At 37.7% G+C, this 26291-nt stretch overlaps 1 protein-coding gene across 2 annotated transcripts in view; it reads left to right on the forward strand.

Annotated features, from left to right (window-relative positions):
• The window catches only part of SPATS2 (spermatogenesis associated serine rich 2), a 78193-nt gene that overhangs the window by 41235 nt on the left and 10667 nt on the right, over positions 1–26291 (forward strand). For both annotated transcript variants that reach the window (XM_045465637.1, XM_045465638.1), the window contains exons 5-8: positions 8837–9098; positions 10751–10930; positions 13307–13442; positions 26164–26222. In XM_045465637.1, coding sequence (XP_045321593.1) covers positions 8837–9098; positions 10751–10930; positions 13307–13442; positions 26164–26222 — 637 coding nt within the window. The remainder of the gene's footprint in view (positions 1–8836; positions 9099–10750; positions 10931–13306; positions 13443–26163; positions 26223–26291) is intronic.

Genomic DNA, 26291 nt, shown 5'->3' on the forward strand with positions numbered 1-26291 from the left:
TTGTTAACTTTTGTATGCCTTAGTTTGTTCATCTCTAAAATAGGAAAATAATACTCAGCAAATATAAGTACCTGATACAATATCTAACATGCTCATTCCCTGCTCCTTATCCACTTAAAACTAGAATGCTTTTGGGGTGCCTGGGTGGCTCAGTCGATTAAAGTCTGACTTTGGCTCATATCATGATCTCATGGCTCATGGATTCGAGCCCACATCAGGCTCTGTGCTGACAGCTTGGAGCCTGGAGCCTGTTTCGGATTCTGTGTCTCCCTCTCTCTCTGTCCCTACCTCACTCATGCTCTGTCTCTGTCTGTCTGTCTGTCTGTCTCTCTCTCTCTCTCTCAAAATAAATAAACATTGAAAACAAAATTAAAAAAAAAAAAAAAACTAGAATGCTTTCCCTAAAGGATGCTGGCTCATCTGAAAATGCTCCCCACAGCTCTTTACTGTAAATGTAGCTCCTTTAGGGGCACCTGGGTGGCTCATTCCATTAAGCGTCTGACTTTCGGTTTTGACTCAGGTCAAGATATCACGGTTTATGAGATTGAGCCCCGCATCGGGCTCTGCACTGACAGCACGATACCTGCTTGGGATTCTCTATCTCCCTCTCCCTCCTTCTCTCTCTCTCTCTCTCTCTCTCTCAAAATACATAAATAAGTATTTAAAGATAAATAAATAAATCCAGCTCCTTTAGAAAATGCTTAAAGTACAGATTTTAATCAGGTATCTCTGGGAATAATAGTCTCTTTGGGATGCTCTTTTCCTGTATTCAGTTAGTACTGCAGTTCTGGAATCCTTTCTTGATGACTCTAAATCACTTCATTAGGAGTTCTGTTAGGTCTTGACCAAACCAGGTTTGGCCCTAATCACTCTTGAAATGTTTTCCAAGTGGAACCTAGTACTTCTACTGATTCCCCTGAAGCGCTCTCCATACCTGTAATTTTGAGTATTTGCTTAACTTCTTCCCATTTTTTTCACCCAATATAAATAGCTATGTGTGCTATGAAGAACAGCAGTGTATTAATTTATTGCCCCAGGATAATAAGTTATTAGTGATATAAGATATACTTGAAGCTGGAAAAGCATATGTTGGAGACAAATAAATTTCTTAAAATTTAAAGAAAGAAAAATGGCTTCAGTTTGACCATCCCAAATGCCCAAATCCAGTCTGGTTAACTGTTGGGATTAATTCAGTAGGATGTGACCATGAGCAGTTACTAAGATAGTTATCATATATGCGGAGCAGTGATGTGAAAACTTAGTTCACATGGAGGAAAGTAGTTAAGAGAAAGAAATGAAAGCTGTGGGGAGGAGACAATTATATCTAGAATACCCACAGTGCTCCTGTTAGGGCCATCGAAAACGTTTGGGGGGATAAAAGGGATTGGGGAAAAATTGATTCAGTAATGTCAGTCTAGTTTTTTTTGTTTTTTTGTTTTTTTTTTTAATGTTTTTATTCACTTCTGAGACAGAGAGAGACAGAGCATGAGCAGGGGAGGGGCAGAGAGAGAGGGAGGCACAGGATCCGAAGCAGGCTCCAGGCTCTAAGCTGTCAGCACAGAGCCCAACATGGGACTCGAACTCACAGACTGAGACCATGACCCGAGCTGAAGTCGGACGCTCAACTGACTCAGCCACCCAGGGGCCCCTAGTCTTACAAATAGAATTAAGATTGCTACTAGAGCTGTTGTTTGTCAAGGTAAAAGGCAAAGGAGTTTTTGTTTAATTTTTCTATTTTCATAGGTAATATATTGATGTGGCTCAAAATTCAAAGCTATAAAAGATAATACACTGAAACATCTTTATCCCTTCCCTATTCCCCAGCCATTTGGCTTCCCACCCCAGAGGTAAACAGTATTGCCAATTTCTTATGTATTATCTGGGATACTTTATGCATATATAAGCAAACATGAATATATATTCTTCTCTTTGCCTGCTCTTTTTTTTGTGTAATATATTTTAGAGTGTATTCCATGTCAACATATAAAGAATTGTCTTGTTCTTTTTTTTTTTTTCAACGTTTATTTATTTTTGGGACAGAGAGAGACAGAGCATGAACGGGGGAGGGTCAGAGAGAGAGGGAGACACAGAATCGGAAACAGGCTCCAGGCTCTGAGCCATCAGCCCAGAGCCTGACGCGGGGCTCGAACTCACGGACCGCGAGATCGTGACCTGGCTGAAGTCGGATGCTTAACCGACTGCGCCACCCAGGCGCCCCAAATTGTCTTGTTCTTTTTAAGGATGTATAGTCATTCTGCTGCTTGGATGCACCATAATTTATTTAACCAGTCCTTTATTGATCAACATTTGGGTCATTGCCAATGTTTTGTTACTATTAACAGTATTTCAGTGAATAACCTTATATATAATTTTGTACATGTGTCAGTATCGCCTAGGATAAATTCCTAGAAGTGGAATTGCTGGATCAAAGGATATGTGCATTTGTAATTTTGATAAATACTACCATACCAGATGACCATAGAGAGTACCACTTTGCATTCCCACAAAGTAGTATAGGCGAATGTTTGTTTCTCCATATCCTCAACCCTGTCAACTCTTTTTGATCTTTGCTAGTCCAAAATGAAAAATGATACTATAGTACATCAATTTTTGGAAATTTTTGAAAATTGTTATTAGTTCTTCTGTGTTTGGTGGAATTCACCAGTGAAGCCATTGCATCCAGGGCTTTTCTTTGTTGGGAGATTTTTTTTTAAGTTTATTTATTTTGAGAGAGAGAAAGCGTGAGTGGGGGAGGAGCAGAGAGAGAGAATCCCAAGCAGGCCTCACTCTGTCAGTGCAGAGCCCAGTGCAGGGCTCGAACTTGTGAACCATGAGATCATGACCTAAGCCGAAGTTGGATCTTAACTGACTAAGCCACCAGGTGCCCCTGTTGGGAGATTTTCGATGACTGATTCAGTCTCTTTACTAGTTATAGGTCTGTTCATATTTCCTACATTTCTTCATGATTTAGTTTTGGTAGGTTTTGTATTTCTTTGTTGGCATGCAGTTATTCAAAGTGTTCTCTTGTAATCCTTTTTATTTTTGTAGAATCTATAGTAATATCGCCACTTTCATTTTTGATTTTAGTAATTTGGGTCTTCTCTCTTTTTTTGTTTCTTAGCCTTTCTAACTAAAGGTTTGTCAGTTGTGTTGATGATCTTTTCAGAGATTCAGCTTTTGGTTTCATTGATTTTTCTCTATTGCTTTTCTGTTCTTTATTTCATTTATCTCTGCTCTGATCTTTATTATTTCCTTCCTTCTACTAGCTTTGGGTTTTAGTTTGTTCTTTTCTAGTTCCTTAACTGCAAAGTTAAGTTGCTAATTTGAGATTATATGTAAGATATATGTATATATATATATATATATATATATATATATATATATATATATATAAATACTTTCTAATGTCAGCATTTACAGTTAGCAGTTTCCCCTTTAGCATCACTTTTGCTGTACTCTTTGAGTTTTGGTATGTGATATTTTCATTTTCATTCATCTCTAAGTATTTTCTAATTCCCCTTGTTATTTCTTCTTTGATCCATTTGTTCTTTAAAAATGTGTTAATTTCCAGGGGCGCCTGGGTGTCTCAGTCAGTGAAGCATCCAACTCTTGGTTTCAGCTCAGGTCATGATCTCATGGTTTGTGAGTTCAAGCCCCTCATCAGGCTCTGTGCTGACACTGTGGAGTCTGCTTGGAATTCTCTCTTTCCCTTTTCTCTGTCCCTCCTCCATTCACATTCTGTCTCTCCCTCTCTCCTTTCTCTCTCTCTCTCTCTTTCTCTAAAAATAAACATTTTTTAAAGAGACATAAATTTTGGGGCGCCTGGGTGGCGCAGTCGGTTAAGCGTCCGACTTCAGCCAGGTCACGATCTCGCGGTCCGTGAGTTCGAGCCCCGCGTCAGGCTCTGGGCTGACGGCTCAGAGCCTGGAGCCTGTTTCCGATTCTGTGTCTCCCTCTCTCTCTGCCCCTCCCCCGTTCATGCTCTGTCTCTCTCTGTCCCAAAAATAAATAAACGTTGAAAAAAAAATTAAAAAAAATAATAAATAAAAAATAAATAAATAGACATAAATTTTAAAACTGTGCTAATTTCCATAATATGAATTTTCCAATTTTCCTTTTGTTGATGTCTCACTTTATCCCATTTTGGTCAGAGAAGACACTTTGTATGATACCTATCTTTTAAAATATCTGTTGAAACTTCATTTGTATCCTTATATATGGTCTATCCTGAAACATGTACCATGTACATTCAAGAAGAGCATATGTGCTGTGCTGCTCTTGTTGGGTAGAGTGTTCTGTTTATGTCTGTTAGATCTAGTTGGTCTGTCATGTTGTTGGGTTTTTTTTAATTTTTTTTTAACATTTATTTATTTTTGAGACAGAGAGAGAGAGCATGAACAGGGGAGGGTCAGAGGAAGAGGGAGACATAGAATCTGAAACAGGCTCCAGGCTCTGAGCTGTCAGCACAGAGCCCGACGCAGGGCTCGAACCCACAGACCGCGAGATCATGACCTGAGCCGAAGTCGGACGCTTAACCGACTGAGCCACCCAGGCACCCCTGTCATGTTGTTTAAATCCTCTGTTTCTTTACTTATCTTCTGTCTGGTTGTTCTGTCCATTGTTGTGAGTAGGATATTGAAGTCTCCAAGTATTATTGTACAACCGTTTTTCCCTTTAATTCTGCTGGGTTTTGCTTCACGTATTTTGATAGTCTGTCATTAGGTGTACACAGGTTTATAATTGTTATATCTTCTTGTTGTATTAAGCCTTTTATTAATATATAATGTGTTTCTTTGTCTCTTATAACCTTTTTTAATTTAAAGTCCATAGGCTTTATTTAAAGTCTAAAGGCTATATTAATAGCCCCAGCTCTCTTTTGGTTACTATTTGCATGGAATACATTTTTCCATCCTTCCACTTTCAGTCTATTTGTGTCTTTGAATCTAAAGTGAGTCTCTTGTAAATAGCATATAGTTGGATCATGTGTATTTATCCATTTTGTCAATCTCTGTCTTTTGATTGTAGAGTTTTATGAATTTACCTTTAAAGTGATTACTGATAAGGAAGGACTTCTGTCATTGTGCTATTTGTTTTCCATTTGTTTTTAACTTTTTTTCTATCCCTCATTTTTTGCATTACTGTCTTCTTTTGAGTTTAATCTGTTATTTATACTGAAATGTTTGAGTTCTTTTCTCATTTCCTTTTGTGTATATTTTATAGCTATTTTCATTGTGGTTACTATGGAGATTACATTTAATATCCTAAAGTTTTAACACTAATTTGAAATTATACCAGTTTATATACAATAACATACAAAAACTCTGTTCCTTTACAGCTCCATCCCCACTTCTTTTGGTTGTTGATGTCACAGAATTATATCTTAATACATTGTGTTCCCCAAAGCATAAACTAATAATTCTTTTATTTTTATTTACTTATATTTTTTTATTATTTTTATTTTCTTAATGTTTATTTTTGAGAGACAGAGAGAGTAATAGTGGGGAAGGGGCAGAAAGAGAGGGAGACAGAGGATCCAAAGTGGGCTCTGCACTGACTGCTGTGAGCTGGATGCAGGGTTTGAACTCATGAACCTCAAGATCATGACCTGAGTTGAAGTCTGATGCTTAACCAACTGAGTCACCCAGGTGCCCCAAACTAATAATTCTTTTAAATGCATTAGTCTCATGGGGCACCTGGGTGGCTCAGTCGGTTGAGCGTCCGACTTTGGCTCAGGTCACGATCTCGCAGTTCCTGGGTTTGAGCCCCGCCTTGGGCTCTGTACTGACAGCTCGGAGCCTAGAGCCTACTTCGGATTCTGTGCCTCCCTCTCTCTCTGGCCCTTCCCCTCTCGAGCTCTGTCTCTCTCTCTCTCTCAAAAATAAAACATTAAAAAAAAATTAAATGCATTAGTCTCTTAAATTATGTACAAATAAGATCTGGAGTTTACAAACCAAAGTAGATTTTAGATTAATAGTTTTTTTTTTAACATATTAGTCTCTTAAATTATGCAGAAAACCAAATATATAGTTACAAACCATTATAATAATGCTGGCCTTTATAATTGCTCATGTACATACCTTTACTGAGATTTTTATTTTTTCATATGGCTTAAAATTACTGACTAGTGTCCTTTCATTTTATGTTGCAGGACTCCTTTGAACATTTCTTATAGGGCAGATCTGGTGGTCATGAACTTCCTCAGCTTTTATATATCTAGGAATATCTTAATTTCTCCTTTACTTAAAAAAATTTTTTTTTTTTAATTTTTTGAGAGGAAGTGAAAGAGTACATGAGCAGGGAGGGTTAAAGGGAGAGGGACAGAGAATCTCAAGCAGGCTCCATGACCAGCACGAAGTCTGACACGCGGGGCTCAGTCTCACAGACTGTGAGATCATGACCAGAGTCAAAATCAAGAGTGAGACACTTAACCAACTGAGGCACCTAGGCACCCCTCTCCTTCACTTTTGAAGGATAGTCTTCTCAGTTATAGGATTCTTGGTTGACCATACTTTTCTATTTCAGCGCTTTGAGTATATCCACGTACTGCCTTCTGGCCTTCGTGTTTCTGATGAGAAATCTGATGAAATCTGATGATTTTATTGAAGATTCCTTGTATGTGATGAGTGACTTCTCTCTTGCTGCTTTCGAGATTCTGTCTTTTGAAAGTTTGATTATAATGTGTCTCAGTGTGAATCTCCTTGAGTTCATCTTACTTAGAGTTAATTAGGCTTCTTGGGTGTTTATATTCATGTTTTTCATTAAATTTGGGAAGTTTTCAGCCATTATTTCTTTTTCAGATATCATCAGATATTATTTCTGACCCTTTATCTTCTTTTTAGACTTTCATGATGTGTATATTGGTCTACTTTTTGGTGTCCCACAGGTCCCTTAGATTCTATTCACTTTTCTTCAGTTTTTTTTTTCTTTCCTCTTCCTCAGACTTTACAATTTGCATTCTCCAATCTTCAAGTTCACAGATTTTTTTTCTTCTGCTGCTGAAATCTGCCTTTGAATCTTTCTAGTGAATTTTAAAATTTCAGTTATTCTATTTTTTAGCTCCAGTATTTCCTAATTAATTTCTTATTTTTTAATGTTTTTTTATAAGTGAAATCACTTGTTTGTTTTTGTTTTGAACGCTTATTTATTTTTGAGAGAAACAGAGACAGTGTGAGCAGGGGAGGGGCAGAAAGAGAGGGAGACACAGAATCTGAAGCAGGCTCCAGGCTCCAAGCTGTCAGCACAGAGCCCGATGTGGAGCTTAAACTCATGAACCACGAGATCATGACCTGAGCTGAAGTCGGATGCTCAACCTACGGAGCCACCCAGGCGCCCCTTATGGATTTTTTAATGTATTTTTTGAGAGAGAGTGCAAACAGGGCGGTGGGGGGGGGGGCATTCAGAGAGAGAGGGTGACACAGAATCTAAAGCAGGCTGCAGGCTCTCAGCTCTAACTCACAAACCCTGAGGTTATAACCTGAGCCGAAGTCGGACACTTAACCAACTGAGCCACCTAGGCTCCCCTCTTAACTAATTTCTTTTAGGTTTTCTATCTCTTTATTGACATTTACATTTTGTTCATACTTTGTTTTCTTGGCTTTGTCCAGATCTTCTTTTAATTTTTTTGAGTATCTTTAAGACAGTTGTTTTGTTTTTTTTTAATTCCAGTTAACATACAGCATAATATTAGTTTCGGATGTACAATATAGTGATTCAACACTTCCGTATATCATCCAGTGCACTCTTTAATCTTCATCACCTACTTAACCCATCCCCCTATCCACCTCCCTTGTGGTTACCAAAGGCAGTTACTGTTGATTTTTTTCCCTTTAAGTAGATCATACTTGTTTTTTGTAGTTGTGATTTTATGTTGAAAAACTGGACATTTGAATCTAATAATGTGATAATTTTGGAAATCAGATTCTGCCCCTTCCTCAGGATTTGCTATTTTTTTATTATTGTTTGCTTTCTGGGGGCACTGCTCTTTTTATTTCCCTGGAAGTCACTCAGCCAAAGCTGGCAGGGCTTAAAACAATGGGAGAAGGTGCAATAACAATGGATGCCTGACTCTTTGTCTACACTCCTGTGATCAAAAAAAGCAGCAGGGATCAGAGTGCAGATCCCCAAAATTTGGAGGACAGGGTCCTTTTTGTCTGCCCTGGCTCCCACAATGTGTGCGAGCTGCTCCAAGAACAGGTGCACAGCTGCCTGCACCCTAAGGTAACTGCTTCTATGAGAGGAGCTGATACTGACTGAGATTAACCACGATTTACTGTCCAGGTCTTCACCTGCAAATTTTAAGTCTTCAGTAGACTCCAGAGTTCCAAAATAGTTACATTACACAGATTCTGCCAATGTAATTATTGTCTAGTGAGACAGATTACTAGTGCTTCCTCCTCTGTCATTGTCCCAGAATCCTCTGCAGTGCAGTTTTAATTTATGTCTCTTATTAGACTGAGGTTGCACTTCATTCCATGTGTTTGTATCCTACACCATTTTTTTCTATTGGGCTGTTGTTTTGTTTGTTTTTTGTTAGAGCTCTGTATAAATTTAACTTTTTGTATATAAATTGGACATATTTCACATTTTGTAATTTATGTTTTGATTTGGTGGGTTTTTCCATGCATACATTTTTTATATTTATGTGTTTGAGTTTATCCAAAGTATTTTACATACTTATTTTAGTCAGTAGTTCAAAATATACAAGAATGTGTTCAATTTTGGGGAGGGCATACGAGAAATTAATAACATTGATTGCCTTTGGGTAGCTAGAGTTACTTCTCTGGGTTGTGGGGTCTTCTTTTTCTTTTCTTTTTTTCAAATCTTGAATAACCATTAGAACAAAAAGAAGAAAAGCAAACCAAAGCCTACAGCAGAAGCAAGTAACAGTATCCCAGATTCCAGTAAATCGGTTTCCATTCAAGAGGAACAGACTGTGCCTTCTTCAGAGAAGGGTGGTATTAATGGTTACCATGTCAACGGTGCCATCAATGATACTGAGTCTGTGGACTCACTCAGTGAAGGTATGGAGACACTTTCAATAGATGCCAGAGAATTGGAAGATCCTGAGTCTACTACACCAGATGTGCTGGATAGAACAGGTGAGTTTATTAACAGGTCTTTGAAAAGTTGTTTTCTGTTGAAAAATATAGGGGCTTCCTGGTTGAAAAAGCAGTCAATAAATTGAATTTAGTTAGTCTTTTATTTTTTAGTTTTTGTTGCCTTTTATATGAAAGAGTCAAATTTTGTACAGTTGATTCTTGAACAACGCAGTGTGGACTATGCGGGTCCACTTATTTGTGGATTTTTTTCCCCGAAAAAATATAATACAGTACTGCAAATATATTTTCTCTTCCTAATGATTTTTTTTCCCAATGGTTTTCTTAATAACATTTTCTTTTCTCTAGCTTCCTTTATTGTAAGAATATTGGATATAATACATATAAAATACAAAACATGTTTATTGACTGTATGTTATTTGAAAGCTTCTGATCAACAGTAGGCTTAAGTTTTGGAAGAGTCAAAGTTATATACAGATTTTCAACTGCAAGGGAGGGGGTCAGTGCCCTTAACCCCCACATTGTTCAAGGGTCAACTGTAGTTACCAAAGGCCTAGAAAATATAGTTGTTATTCCATTGTCTTATATTTTAATTTTAGTTTAAGTCAGTCTTGTGGAAATCTTTTAACATAATAATCCCTCAGTAGTTAGAGATTATAGAAGGTGACCTTAAGACTTTTTAAATTGCTTATTATTAAGGACAATGATGATGATGAATTGATGTTGATGTTACTGTTTTAGGGCCCAACACAGTGAGGAATATATAATAGTAACTGTAATCCCATGGCTTTCATGAGAAGTAGACTGTTGGTTTTTATTGTCCCACATTTGTTTTCTAGTAAAGAATTAAGATTAAAATGTTTTATTAACCATTTTGATGAATGTTGGGAAGATACTGGGAATACGTCTTTTAAAATTGGCTTTTTAATTACTTGGTTGTTAATCCATTTCCACTTGCTCTGTTGCTGCTAGAGTTACTATGTAATGACAATTTAAAAGTTGTTCTGTACTTCTCAGATGTTCTTTTATTGATTAGCTTGCACACACAAAAAGACTTAGAGAAAAATATAGCACCTACGCTATAACCTCAAATAAACCAAAGATAGTCAGTGGCTTCCTTTTTTTTTTTTCCTGAGCTAGCTCTTCTTTGATATCCTAACTCTTTGTGCTTTCCCTAAAGCTTTTAAAACTCTTGGGGTACCTGGCTGGCTCCGTTGGTGGAGCATGCAACTCCTGATTTGAATATTGTGAGTTCGATCCCCACGTTGGGTGTAGAGATAACTTTTTTAAAAAACTTAATAAATAAATAGATTAATAATAAAACTCTTCCTTCCCTGGAACAGTGTAAAACTCTTTTTTCCTCAATATAACTTACAGAAGCTATAAGAAATTAGTGCTTCCTTGTGCCCAGAGCTACCAAGGTACAGGGAACAAGCTAGCTTATCTTGAGATGGGTTAACACAGACTCATCCTTTTCATTCAGGATGAAGTTTAGGGCTGAGCCAGATGCTCCTGATAGTCTCGTCCAACTGATTCTGCTCTTTGTTCTATTTTGTCAGTTGTTTTTGTTCATAACCTTTCAGAGGCGTAGTTTTACCTGAAACATTTTTACCTTTTTTATTTGTTTATACTTAAGACTGCTTGATTGATTTCCTCCTAACTTTTACTCTAAAATACTGGCCTTTCTTTGACAGGGTCCATGCTGGAGAATGGCATCTCTGATTTTGAGCCCAAGTCTTTGACTATGCAGTCTACTCAGAATTCTCAACAAAATAGGAATGCTGCGAAATCTCTCTCAAGACCTACCACAGCACCTCAGTTTTCAAATCTGGGGATGGAAGATTTTCCACTCTCTTCCACCAACAAAAAGCTAGGTAAATCAGAAGGCTACCTTTGAGAGAAAACAAAAAAAAAAAAATTGTGCTTTTGGCTAGAGAGGGCAAATTTTCTCCTTGTTCCTCAGATAAGATCTCAGAGGTTAGCAGGTAATACTTTTTCTGTTTTTGAGGCAGCAACTACCCTTCCCTAACTCCCTGTACACAGTTGGAGTCTGATAGTATTTTAGATGCTGTACAGTCTTGTTACAATGACAGGGATCCTTTTAGTGAATGAAAGTCAAACTCTACTGGCCAGAAAGACTTTTCTACTAACAGTAACTTGTTTCTTTTATTTGCTTTACTACAACATTTTTGTACTGTTTCCTTCATTTTTATCTCCTGGTTGATTTAATAGTAAAAAGCTCTGCCAACTCTGACATGACGTTTTAAAGAAATCTTTTCATTTCTCTTCACAACTTCATGCGCTTACTAATATCTGTCAGACTGTAGCTTTAAACAAGATCGTTTCCTCTTAAGTAAGTGTGCAGTATCGACTGGTGGTAGTTATTTGCTTTTTTTTTCTCACTATACTCATCATTTAAATAATCAGCCAGTAATTAAACAGGTAGAGATGATAGCCCCTCTGAGTGTCATACATCTAAAGCATCGTGGTCCACTCCACTAAATGTACGAAACAGAAATGTAAAAGACACTTGTAACCTGTAGCTCTTTATTGAATTATTTATTCCACATGAGCTAAATTTAATTAGTGAAGCTTTCCTTTTAAATCTAACATGACCCTCAGCTTGGTGCAGAAAGCACATCAAAAATACTCAGTCAAGCAAAAAGAAAAGCACAAGGCTTGAAAGCTTTTTAGATTTGGAAAGAAATCAAGTTACGATGAGGAAGAATTTAAATAAAAAATTGGAAATCTATATCTTGGCACATTAAACTTCTTAGATCTATGATTTCATCTATAAATTGTGTATATAACTTTGACATTGGTGAATATAGAAAGGTTGGTAGAACTTTTGGAAACTGATTAGAATATGTTGGGTGGTAAATATATTTCATCTTTACCTATAAAGTTGGCTTATCCACATACAATGTTTCGAACTACTACACAGAGAATTTTATTAATTTTGTAATGCCTGCATGGTGAATTATAGTCCAAACCCTGTCGTTTAGAGAGTTTTGAAACACTGGTACCTATTCAAATACTTTACTTCATTTTGGATAGTTTCTGAAGTTGCTGTTGTCAAATTCATTAATCTTTTTTTTAACAGTTTCTAATCTGCTGTTAATCCTATCCAGTGAAATTGTCATCTCAGACATTGTCTTTTTTCACCTCTAGAGGTTCAGCTGGGTTTTTTAAAGTATCGACCATGTCTCTCCTTAACATGTTTATGCTTTTCTCTGCCTTCTTGAACTTACGGTATCTGATTGTATCGGCTGTTTTGAGGTCTTTATTTACTTGACTCTACATCTATGACATTTCTGCATCTGTTTCTGTTAGTTGATTTTTCATTATGGATGGTGTTTGTCTGCCTCTTTGTATGCCTAGTAATTTTTTATTGGGTGCCAGACATTGTGAATTTTGCTTTGTCGATTGCTAGATAGTTTTTGTGTTTTATTTAAGTACTGTTATGATTTGTTCTGGGACTATTTGGTAACAGTTTGAGGCTTGTTTTTAAGCTTTGTTAGGTGGAACTAGAGTAGCCCTGAGAGCTAATTTTGCCTTATTACTGAGGGAGTACCCTTCCAAGTGTTCTACTTGGTGCCCTATTCTGGCTGGTGTGAACATGAACTATTTGTGGGCTGGGTGAGGTCTGAGGCTTGTTCTGCGTATTCCTTTCCAGTGGTTCTTTTTCCTGTCTCAGGTAGTTTCCTCACACCAATGCATTCAGAATCCCCTGCAGATCTCTGTACAATTTTCTCATCTTTGTGTAGCTCTTTCCTCTCTAGTATTCTGCCCTTAGAATTCTAACCACCTTGGCCTCCCCAAGTTCTTAGCTCTGTCCTCTCAATTCAGGATTAGGATTTCTCCTCCTTGCACTGCAGCCTGGAAACTCTTTCATGGCAGTAAGTTGAGGCAATCGTAGGCCTCACTTCGTTTGTGTCTTTTCTCAGGGAAAAAGTACTGTCTATCGTCTGTTGTCTGAAAACCAGGTTTCATATGTTTTGTCTGTGTGTGTGTTTAGTTGTGTAAGACAGGAGGGTAAATCCAACTCCTAGTACTCCATCTTAGCCAGGATACTTAGTTAAAAACAAAAATCTATGAAAACATCAATTTTTTGGTGAGGAGGGTGGCCATTAAGGAAACATTTTTAGTCCACATGACATTTGTTACTTTACATGCTTAGGTGTTCATATCTAACTTTCAGGTTACTTGTGCTCCTTTTTTTATATTAATCCTTTGGTTTTCTTCCCAAGGTTCCAATATTGAAAAATCTGTGAAAGACCTCCAGCGCTGTACAGTGTCTCTCGCACGGTATCGAGTTGTAGTTAAAGAAGAGATGGATGCTTCCATTAAGAAAATGAAACAAGCTTTTGCTGAATTGCAGAGCTGGTAAGTTAAGTTGCATTTGATCACATGGCACAAAGATGATCATTTATAAACATGGTCTGCCATTCACCAGGTCCTTTAATTTCTGACTCTTAACTGCTCTATGTAGTGGGAAGAAACTTAAAAATCCTGAGGTATATTTAGCTTTCTGCTTCGTTCAACTCCTTTTGGTCACATGGCCATTTTGCAAATGGGTGGTACAGAGAACTCTTTGTGTTCTAGGAATGGGCTTGAGGTTGATATTGTTCAGAAAAGGACAAATAATTATAGAATGGACCATACATCCTTACTTTAGGGTCTGTCTTTTAAACCAGGAACCTGCAACAAATGGCATGATGTTTTTAAACAAAATTATGAAGTAGAAAAGACCTGTCTTTGCTTTCCCACCTCCTGTCATCCTTCCTAATGCACTCTGCCCTAAACGTATCTTTGGTGCCTTATTATTAATCGATTTGTTTTACTTTTGTGTTTTTCAAACTGTGTTCTAAAAAAAAATACTCTTAACTAGGGGCACCTGGATGGCTCAGTCTGTTAAGTGTCCAAATCTTGATTTCAGCTCAGGTTATGATCTCACAGTTTTGTGGGATTGAGCCCTGCATCAGGCTCTGGAGTGACAGTGCACAGTCTGCTTGGGATTCTCTCTCTCTCTCTCTCTCTCTCTCTCTCTCTCTCTCTCTGTCCCTTCCCCACTTGCATGCTCACTGTCTCTCTCTCTCTCTCTCTCTCTCTCTCTCTCTCTCTCTCTTTCTCTCTCAAAATAAACTTTAAAAATAAAAATAAAACAATAAAAAATACTCATATCTTAAAATATATTAATATGTGTTCTGTAGGGGAAATAGGGTTTGGTAGTTAAAGAGGTTTGAAAATACTTTTTTAAAAATTTTACCACTGGACTTAAGTGCTTTTTCAATGCTAATGTGCACTGTGAATCTACAAGAGGGAGCTATACTATGCTGTTTCTCAAGCGTATTTGACTATAGAATCTTTTGTGGGGAGAAATATATTCTAATGTTTTTTAAAATTACTGAAGCTAGTTTTAATCATTATATATTGAGGTGGTAACTAATACTGAAGCCATAACTCCTTTCTGGGGAGGTATTTGCATTTTATAAGGGACTTGTTTGCAATGGAAAAGCCCTGAGGACCAAATTCAGTAAAGTGATGGAAAGACCAGCAGCTAGGTTGATGTTTGGAGGTGTAAGACTGTCTACTTTCCTTCTCTGTAAGACTTGCCTAGATCTGAAATATGAGAGGAAGCGTTCATGAATAGAGGAAACCTACCCCACTCTTCCTCCCAACCATCCATTTTCTTGCCTGTTTGTGGTCGTATTCAACCACGTCTCTGTTCATCAGCTTAGTATGGTTACTTCATGCCACAAGAAACAAGAGACAAGGGAGTGTAGGCAGCCTCCATCCTGTGGAATTGAAGAGGGCATGAATTAATGAAGATGTAGAATAAAGCCTCCAAAAAGTTGCTGACACATACTTTTATCATTTGCAAAGTGTAGAATGGTCCACTAAATCATCATAACCAAAAGTACATATATGTTTGTGTATATAGTTTTAAGTTTATTTATTTATTTTGAGAAAGAGAGGGCAGGCACATGCATGGGGTTGGGGGCAGACAGAGAGAGTGAGGAAGAGAGAGAATCCTAAGCAGGCTCTTTGTCCTGAATCCTGAGTTTTCCCTTTCAGGTTTTATAGCTAGAAATTTAATGTCATATCTTCTGTCTTTCTTACATACATGTTTGCTTCAGCCAGAAGACTTAACATTCACATTTCCTCTTCTATATACTTGTTGATGCCACTTTTCTATCCTAATATGTTCTTCTATATCTTTATACTTCTCTAACTCCAAGCAGTTTTCCCAAATTCACCTTAAATTAAGCTCTAACTTCTACGAATATTTCTAAGTAACTGGTTTCTACTCTTTATGAACCTTTTGGGAGAAAGTACCATGCCCTTCGCCCTGGATTACTATCATATCAGATATTATTGACTCATTTGGAAAAGAATAAAGAGCTAAGAGTAGATCATCCCAACTTTGCTTTGATAAGCCTCTGGTTTCCATGACTGTTTAGCTTACTGATTACTTAGCCACAGGATCTGATTGTATTCAGAACCAGCCTAAACCAGGAAATGCAGTTCCGGGAGAGAGATTTGTGAGTTCCTGTTGACTTGGAACCCAGCCAAGGAGAGCCTCCTTCGATAAATGACAAATGAAATGGTTTCCTGCCTGGGAACTGTGTATTTAGGATTGATTAGCAGACGTGACAACCGGGTCAATTTAACTTGAGGAAAGAGATTTACCTGCCCTTTCCTGCTGGTGCCCTTCTCTCTGGCTGATTGGGTTTTTATACTACCTTATTTCAATGCCCCTTGTAGTTGCTACTTCAAGACATAATTGGCAGGTAAGCTAACTCCATTTGGCACTGAACCAGAGCTTAGAGTTAATGTCACTCAGGAAGCCATTTTTTGTGTTGGTTATAGTATAAAAGAAAAGAAAAGGGTTTAACAAATTTGCAACAGTAAGATTACATTGATGGGGCACTAGGGGAATTATACAGATAACTGCTTTCATTTTGGGGACAAATTAAAGCAGACACATACCTGTGGGAAGGTAAAATTAGAGGCTTTTCCAGCATGTAAAACTCAAAATCTGTTTGTTGGTGATCCAGTAATAATCATCTCTAGACCCAAGTTTACTTTTCTTGTCCATTCATAAAATTTGTCTGACTTACATTGTTGGAGCTATTAGTTGACTTAAGTTTAAAGTTATTAAGGAGCAGGATATGGAATGGAACATGAAGCTAAAATAGATAAATCATTTTGGACAGTTGTCATATAATATGTTGGTGAAAATGCCAACAGGAAATACACTCAACTTGCCTTTGTAAAGCAACTCAACTCCTTGTTAAAGGAGAAAATGGAGAGGCATCTCTTAAACACACTCAACTCTTTGTTAAAGGAGAAAATGGAGGGGTGTCTGGGTGGCTCAGTTGGTTAAGCATTTGACTCTGGCTCAGGTCATGATCTCATGGCTTGTGGGTTTGAGCCCCGCATCAGGTTCTGTGCTGACAGCTCAGAGCCTGGAACCTGCTTCGGATTCTGTCTCCCTCTCTCTCTCTCTCTCCTCCTCCCCTGCTCACGCTGTCTCTCTCTCTCTCTCTCAAAAACAAACATTTTAAAATAATTTTTTAAGGATAAAATGGATAAGAAAATTGAAATTCTAAACATATAAAGTCAATGTAAGTCTTTGCTTATGACTGAAATTTTTGATAGCTGATTCCTCATTCACCTTAGAAAAGTTACTTCTTGGCATAAAAGCAGACACTGAGATCAATGGAACAGAATAGAGAACCAGAAATGGACCCACAAACATATGGTCAACTTATCTTTGACAAAGCAGGAAAGAATATCCGGTGGAAGACAGTCTCTTCAAGTGGTGCTGAGAAGACTGGATAGCGACATGCACAAAAATGAACTGGACCACTTTCTTACACATACACAAAAATAAACTCAAAATGGATGAAAGACCTAAATGTAAGACAGGAAGCCATCAAAATCCTCAAGGAGAAAGCAGGCAAAAAAACCTCTTTGAACTTGGCGCAGGCAACTTTTTACTCAATACGTCTCTGGAGGCAAGGGAAACAAAAGCAAAAATGAACTATTGGGACCTCTTCAAAATAAAAAGCTTCTGCACAGTGAAGGAAACAATCAACAAAATTAGAAAGGCAACCGATGGAATGGGAGTAGATATTTGCAAACGATATATCAGATGAAGGGTTAGTATCCAAAATCTATAAAGAACTTATCAAACTCAACACCCAAAAAACAATCCAGTGAAGAAATGGGCAAAAGACATGAATAGACACTTCTCCAAAGAAGACATCCAGATGGCCAACCAACACACGAACAAATGCTCAACATAACTCATCATCAGGGAAATACAAATCAAAACCACGATGAGATACCACCTCACACCTGTCAGAATGGCTAACATTAACAACTCAGGCAACAACAGATGTTGGTGAGGATGCAGAGAAAGAGGATCTCTTTTGCACAGCCGGTGGGAATGCAAACTGGTGCAGCCACTCTGGAAAACAGTATGGAGGTTCCTCGAAAAATTAAAAATAGAACTACCCTATGACTCAGCAATTGCACTACTAGGTATTTATCCAAAGGATACAGGTATACTATTTCAGAGGGACACATGCACCCCAGTGTTTATAGCAGCACTATCAACATTAGCCAAAGTATTAAAAGAGCCCAAATGTCCATTGATGGATGAATGGATAAAGAAGATGTAGTATATACATATATACCTTCTTTTTGATTACTCAGCAATCAAAAAGAATGAAATCTTGCCGTTTGCAACTACATGGATGGAACTGGAGGGTATGATGCTAAGTGAAATTGGTCAGAGAAAGACAAATGTCATATGACTTCACTCATACGAGGAGTTTAAGATAGGAAACAGATGAACATAAGGGAAGGGAAGCAAAAATAATATGAAAACAGGAAGAGACTCTTAAATATGGAGAACAGAGGGTTTCTGGAGGGGTTGTGGGAGGAGGGGATGGGCTAGATGGGTAAGGGGCATTAAGGAATCTGCTCCTGACATCATTGTTGCATTATATACCAACTAACTTGGATGTAAATTAAAAAAATAAATTAAACAGCAAAAAAAGTTACTTCCTTTTAGTTGAGCTTCTCTTTTAGAGAAGATGTTAACCTACAGGTAGTCTAACCTAAGGCTTTTAGATCCTTAAAGTCCATATAAACTTTAAATTTATATGGTGAAAACTTACATATCATTTTAAGAACCAAAGCACTTTCAAAAATGTCTATTTTAGAAATAAAGGAATGGGCTAATGTAATAATGTGTTATCAAAAATCTCCATAGCACTCTATACCTTTAAATTCTTCAGTTGTTGCATATTTAGTACATTGATACCTTATTTCTACTAGTAGTTGGCCTTCTTGGTTTTTGATATCCTTTAATTTAAATTTTTCACTCTTTTTTTTTTTTTTTTTTTTTTTTGAGAGAGAGAGAGAGTGTGTATGCATACAAGCGGGGGAGAGGGAAAGAGAGAATCTTTAGCAGGCTCCATGCCCAACAAGGAGCCTGATACAGGGCTTGACCTCATGACTGAGATCATGACTTGAGCCAAAACCAAGAATCAGACACTTGACCGACTGAACCAACCAGGCGCTCCTAAAATTTTAACTCTTTAACCATCTGTGAAAATATCTAGTAACATGATAATTATCAAACAGTTTACCAAACATTCAGTCATATTATCTGACTTATTTATCTGGATTTCTATCCTGCTAAGTAGGAATTTTAAATTCAACTTTACCGTTTAAAAGGGATTTGAGTCTTAAGCGATTTGCCTAACATAACATCATTAAATTGCAGACTCAATATTTGAATCTCTGTATTCTGACTCCCTGTCCTATGATTTTCATCCCATCTCTCACTGATGGCTCACTTCTCACTAAAGCTTAGGAAGAATGCTGGAGACTTGGTACTTGTCACATATATTATTTCCTTCTCAGCTTAAAGGCTATATAACAAAGGAAATTTAGGGACTAAGAAATTTTGTCATTATGGAACAGAGTTAGATTGAGCAGGACCAAAATTTTGAGTGAGCCTATGAAAGCCTTTATAAGGATTCTTTTAAAATAAAACTTTAAGAAGGAATATTCCATCCAAATATTGCTTTGTAATTCAGAAGCCTTAAATCACACCTTAGAATGATTTGTGATTCACCTATCCTTCATGTCAGATCCTAGTTGTGGAGAAAGTATGAAGATTAAGGGAAAGGTAACTAGGGAGTGGGGTCAATTAGAAAAGATTTCTTAAAATAAATGAATCATTATTAAGGTTTGAAGGACAGGAATTTACATTGGCAGAAAAGATGGCGCTAGAATACTGCCATTAGGAGATCTGATCTAAGCAAAGGCATAGAAGGGATATGTAGGGGCTCCGCCTGGTATAGCTATAGCTAAGGGGGCAGTAGTTGAAAGTAATATGGGAGGAAGTCAGAGACCAAGGTAAAATGAGAGCATAACAGCAGTTCTTTAAAGTAGAAGTAAAAGTCATGTAACTCTACCAACTTAACTTTCTGTGTCCTCTTGTGTCCCCCATCTGTATGCACATATAATCTTAATAGTTGTAATCATAGTGAGTGTACTTTTGTGGTATATTCTTTTCGTTTAAAGTTTTCTTTGATTCACCTCTCTGTAACTGCTTACACTGTGCTAATATGTGTATGTGTTCATTTAAGAATTTCTAGACAATGGATCTGGTATATATAATGATTTACCAAAGTTAATATGAACATATTTTACTAAATGGATATTCTGCTGGAACTGAGAAGTCAAGATGAACACAGATATTTGAATAATAATTTCTGCTGCTATTTATTGAGCCATTATTGCATGTCAGAAGCTTTTATGCACATGTTTCTAATCTGTATAACTATTATACCCAATTTATAGATAAGAAAAGATGGGCACAGTAAAAACTAATTTGCCCAAACATACTTGGCATTAAGTGACACTTTTCCACTATACCCTGCTTTCTTTTTCATTGTCTTATCAGGTATCTCTGTTTGCCTTTACTTTTTAGTCTTTGCCTTTCTAGCCTATATATGTCGCCCTTTAGACATTGCTGTCATAATTTGAGAGAGAGGATAAAAAAAAACACAGTTTTAAGTGAGGATGTAGCCAGCTACTCTCTAGATGGCTTAACACTAACAATTTTTCCTTACCAACTAGAAACTTGAACAATAAACTCCTTGGTAATCTAGATTGCTACTGGTTCTTTTTTTCCTAAACGTATTGTAAAATATGACATATTTGGTCATATGGTCTGTAATATTACTTCAGAACTGAGATGCTTTTGACCACTGGAAAAGAACAGTCCCAAAGGAACAGCTTATATTCACATCCTAATTTCTTAAAAGCTACTTCAGACTCTTAAAATATGAAATCGCATGTCTACATGCTTTGTGAGGACTCCTGATTTGATAAGATCCAAATATGATTTAATAAGCTAGTTCTTTCAGTTAATTTTACCACTGTTGTTCAACTCTGTGTGATGACCTGACTTACTGGTGTTTTTTGTTTTTGTTTTGAGCCTATGCACATGTACCATACTCCAATAAGGCCAAGTGCCGGGAGTATGGAGTTCTACAAAACATATGAAGCATCATTAATTTTCTGCTAATAAAAACTACTGACTGTTCCCTCTTTTGATTGTTTTTTTTTTTTTTTAAAGTTTATTTATTTTTGAGACAGAGAGAGACAGAATATGAGCAGGGGAGGGGCAGAGAGAGAGGGAGACACAGAATCTGAAGCAGGCTCCAGGCTCTGAGCTGTCAGCACAGAGCCCAATGCAGGGCTCGAACTCACGGACCACGAAATCATGACCTGAGCCGAAGTCGGCCGCCCAACCGACTGAGCCACCCAGGCACCCCTCTTTTGATTGTTTTTATGAGAAGAGGGAAATGTCTTCAGAGAAGTAAAGGTGTTTGCTTTGGCTTTGCTTGGATTTCTTCTTTGATTGGCTAGAGGTGTTAGAATGAATAAGTTTTAGGTTTTCAGCAAATATAATCAGGTACAAATATTTTGTAACATTAGTGAGTGGTTTAGAGTATTATCCCTTGAAATAGTTGGCTGTGGAATTGCCAGAGATGTGTTTCCATTATAACATTATTTTCTTTAAAAAAAATTTTTTTTAATGTTTATTTGTTTATTTTGAGAGAGAGAGCTCACGAGCAGGGAAGGGGCAGAGAGAAAGGGAGAGAGAGAATTCCAAGCAGGCTCCCAGCTCAGAGCCCGATGTGGGGCTTGAACTCAAAAACCGTGAGATCATGACCAGAGCTGATGAAATCAAGAATCGGATGCTTAACCGACTTGAGCCACCTACGCACCCCATAACATTGTCTTCTAATGCAGCAACCATAAACAAACGATAGTTAACATTTTTTTTGGTACCAAGGAATACTGAGGCAATAGCTAGAATCAATAATCTACATGTTAAATGCGTTAATTAAAGGGCTTGCTTCAAATGATGGACATGTAAGATATCTTAGAGATATGAATAGTACTACAGGCAAAACTATTCTGAGCAACTAAATAAATTACAGAGAAGCTTTAGAATAAATTAAACAAATGTGAAGATAGTAAAAAGTCCTAGTAAGGAAGGAAGGCAATACAGAACATTCAGACATTTACCAGTCTTTTCCCTTAGTGGCAGTGACAAGTCATCTAAAACCATCTTTCATGACTGAAGAAGTGATGTGGAAATTCTCTACACTGTTATAAGGCGCAGGCTTAATAAGACCTAGTGTCTAAGTCCCCGCAATATTTAGCCGAATTTCATTAGCAGTTTCAGAATCCAGTGTATCAGATGCTGATTATGGTGTATTTCCATTCAGGAAAACCTTGAGACAACAACTGCAAGCTCAGTGTCCTTGTGTATTGGCACGAGCAAGGTAACAGAAAGTCTGACCGTCTGAATGAGCTTTTCATCACTCTCTGAGAGGACTCATTGCTTGCAGTTATGGCCTCTAAAAACTGTTACCTCAAACCACAGGTACTTTTGAATCTCTTGGCCACAGATCTATATGAAGACCATCATTTAGCTGAGGAACAGGTGAAAAACTTGAGATTAAGTTTCCGCATTGTTAGAAAGCAATATTACGATAAACTCTTGTTTTTAATCGTAAAAAGAAAAAGCCTCTGCTATTTATCTTTATGCTTACCCTACTGTCCACTTTTGAACTCTTCCCACCTTTTCTATTTGTGATGCACTTATTTCAACTTTTTATTGTGAAAACTTTCAAAGAGACAAAAGACACGGAAGGATGGTACAGAGTGTGCGTGTGTGATGTGTTTTGGTGGAACCATTTGAAAGCTGCAGGCATTATGACATGCCACCTCTAAAATGCTTTAGCATTGATGACCTAAAGATATGGTCATTCTACACAGTTGCAGTACATTATGTGATGTACTTTTAGGAGGCAAGTTATTATTATATTGCTTTGGTCAGTCTTGGCCTATCTATGGCGATGCTCTCAGCTACAAACGCCCAGGGGGCATTCACCTGGGCCGCATATTACTTGTAATGAGGCCATATTTGAGCTAGTGTTGTGGCTGGATCAGCCCTGGTGGTTCTTAGGATTGTAAGACACCTCAACAACTGCCATCAGGAATCTTGGAAAAAAAACAAGCTTTTTTACTTACATGTCCTAGAGGGGACATGGCACGTCCAGTGCCATACAGCACAGGGTGCTTAAATAGAGCCCAGACTGGGGTTATGCCTTTATTTGCAGGTGATGGTGGGTTACCTAAGGTTTTGTGGGTTCATTCTTTATTGGTGAATTTAAAACATAAGAGCAGGAATTAAAGCGTGGGAAGGGAAAGTAGGGTTACTCAAGTTATATGGGTCACTCAGGGCTTTCTAAAAGAGGAACTTCCTGTGTGGGGTAGCCTGACTTCTTATTGTGCAGCTGGCAGTCTGTTTATCTGAGATGTCTTTGAAATGGAGGTCTGGACAATCAAAGCTTAGTGTCAGGCACTTAACGTTACAATGACAAAAGCTAACTATCAGGCATTTATATTTTAGCATTTATTCGTTTTTGTGCTTTTCTTTAAACTTTTTACTTTTTTCTTTTTTAACATTTATTCATTTTTGAAAGAGAGGTGCAGAGAGACAGGGAGACCCAGAACTGGAAGCAGGCTCCAGGCTCTGAGCTGTCAGCACAGAGCCTGACGCGGGCTCGAACTTACTAGCTGTGAGATCAAGACCAGAGCTGAAGTCGGACGCTTAACCGACTGAGCCACCCAGGCGCCCCATATTCATTTTTGTGTTTTAAAGACTTGTGAAAATCTTCAGGAAAATTGCAAATGTTCATCAGGCTTTTCTCTGAGAAAATATCCCAACAGTCTCGGTTAACCAGTAGATTGCTCTATTTAATACTTGGCCGACGACATAAGACCTTTTGTAGATGTTATCAATAGATGGCAAGACAACAAACAAGAAATAGAAGCACTTACTGCTTTTTATAGTGGGGTTTTTGGGCACGAAAATATGCACTTTTTTTAATGGCATGGGCAGATGGTTGTCCATACACTGCCTCTGAATTTCTTACGATCACCAGTGAGTCAATCAAAAAACAAACTTTATTTAAATGAATTCCAGTCATCCCTACAGGGGGAAAAAAATCCAACACAGTGTACTTCGTAGCTCCTACTGCCACAGAAAAGTCTGATTGTGATGACGCAGAATTTTTTTTCTTGCTAAACATGTCATGTGACATTCTACTTTTTCATAATAAAGATCGTAAGCTGCAAAAAGCTTACTTGTGTGTGGAAGTCTTAATAAATATTTTACAAGCTTTGCCAGAGACAAATTTGTCATCTGGTGGACACAGCGTCTGCATCTTAAGGTGATTCAGCAACAGAGAGGAGGTAGGGTCAAAATTGAGGCCTGGCAGCTCCTGTCTCAGTTGTGCTTTTGTTTTGCTTTTAGGTATTCCAAATGCTGCTAGAGTTCTCGGAGCAAAGTATTGCCAAGGTTTGGAGAATGCTTTCTTAGCAGAGTATTGCTACCCTACAATAGTTGGATCTTCTCTCTTGTCTGGTGCTTCTGGATTAATATGCCATCCAAATTTGTTTCATTACAAGTCTGTTTATTAACATCATGCATAATGATGTTTTTTGTTTTTTGTTTTTTTTTTTTTTTTAGAGAGCATGAGTGTGCACGTGCACGCAGGGGAGGGGCAGAGAGAGGGAGAGAGAGAGAGAGAGAGAGAGAAAGAGAAAGAACACCAAGCAGGTTCTGCTCTGTTAGTATGGAGCCCAGGGTGGGGCTCAAACTCCGAGAACTGTGAAATCATGACCTGAACTGAAACCAAGAGTCAGATACTTAACCAACTGAGCCACCCAGGTGCCCCACATCATACATAATTCTTATCAAACCTGTGTTCTCTGGCACTTCATATAAAGGAATTTGCTCCTTGAGAAAATGACCCTGCCTTATCTTTTTTTGTATACCTCACACTATAGTCCCTGTATTAACTACTTTCTGCTAACATCACTAAATATTGAGCTAAATTGAATCAGCATTCATATATATGTATACGTATATGTTTATGTATGTGTGTATATATGATTAGTTTTACAATCAGAAACAAGAGTAGAACTTTTATTAACCCTGTAGACCTATTCCTTTGCAAAAGGGGAAATCAGAATGAATAGAAAATTCAAAGAGAGTTGGAACATTTCATGTCTGGGCAAGTATCAAAATTTTAGATTTTTATTTCACCACTGAGTAAAACTGATATGGTAAGGAAAATTACTTGTATCCAGAGGTTGCAGACTAGGACAAACTACTGTCTTTCTATATGTTGAAGGTAGTGGGCTCTTTTACAAGAACATAGAAAGCTTTACGTGCCATTTACATTTGCAGTGGAGAAAATTCTCAGTACCCATTTGATGTTCATTTTCTGTAGAAAGCCTATCAGAAACCTTTGATTTCATTTTTTCTGGATTATTAAATGTTTACCTGAAACCAGCACAATGTATATATGTCTTTTAACTACTCTGCCTCTTTAAGACTAAAGTGCCACAAACAAAAACAAATGAGCAAAGGGAAAAAACAGAGAGAGAGAGTGACAAACCAAGAAACGGACTCAACTACAGAGAACAAACTGATGGTTACCAGAGGGGAGGGATGGGCTGACCAGGTGATGGGGATTAAGGGGGACACCTCTTGTGATGAGCACTGGGTGATGTACAGAATTGTTGAATCAAGGGGCGCCTGGGTGGCTCAGTCAGTTAAGTGTCCAACTTTGGCTCAGGTGATGATCTCCAGGTTGGGTACTTCGAGCCCTGTGTTGGGCTCTGTGCTGTCAGCTCAGAGCCTGGAGCCTGCTTTGCAGTCTGTGTCTCCCTCTCTCTCTCTGCCCCTCGCCTGCTTGTGCTCTCTCAGAAAAATAAAAATAAATAAATAAACAAATAATAAATAAACAAACATTAAAAAAATAAGAATTGTTGAATCAAAAAAGAAAAAAAAAAGAATTGTTGAATCACTGTATTGTACTCCCAAAACTACTGTTATGCTGTATGTTAACTAACTGGAGTTTAAATAAAAATTTTGACAGAATAGACTAAAGTGCCAGTGGACTTGGTGCAGCTGTGGTAAAGTGTTGAGAATATACAAAATCCTAATTGTGGATAAATTTACCATGCCCTAGTACGGATATTGCCTGGTGATATGTATTAGAAGCAAAGCTGTCTGATTTTATAGACCAAAATATAAAATAAAAAATATGTGACTTTGTATGTGGAAATACGTAACTTCCAGAACTTTTGCTTCAGCACAGTTTAGCTAGAAGTGTTCTGTAGCTCGCTACTGCCACCTACTGGTTCTCAATTCTTGGACTTCTAGCTACTGGTTTACTGTAATACACAGAAATAAAAGGGAATTAAAGAAAAAAAAGAAATAAAAGGGAATCAGGTCTATTTATTGGAATCCTTAAAATATCCTTTGCTGAGGGTAAGACAATTTTTATGTGGTCCACACAGGGTTTACTTTGTAGTATACTTTCAGTGAACCAACTCATAAGTCTGTCTCCTCTGTTAACAATGTGCTATTTCTGTTTGAGTTTCTGATCAAACCTTTTTTCCCTTTGTCATCTTTTCCTAGTTTAATGGATCGAGAAGTGGCATTGCTTGCTGAAATGGACAAAGTGAAAGCTGAAGCAAGTAAGACTGATCTGTAGTTAAAGCTATTACCAGTTAGTAGGTATCTGCCTTTCAACCCTCATAACAAAA

Source organism: Leopardus geoffroyi, chromosome B4 (assembly GCF_018350155.1).
Source record: "Leopardus geoffroyi isolate Oge1 chromosome B4, O.geoffroyi_Oge1_pat1.0, whole genome shotgun sequence".
In the NCBI taxonomy this organism is placed as follows: domain Eukaryota; kingdom Metazoa; phylum Chordata; class Mammalia; order Carnivora; family Felidae; genus Leopardus; species Leopardus geoffroyi.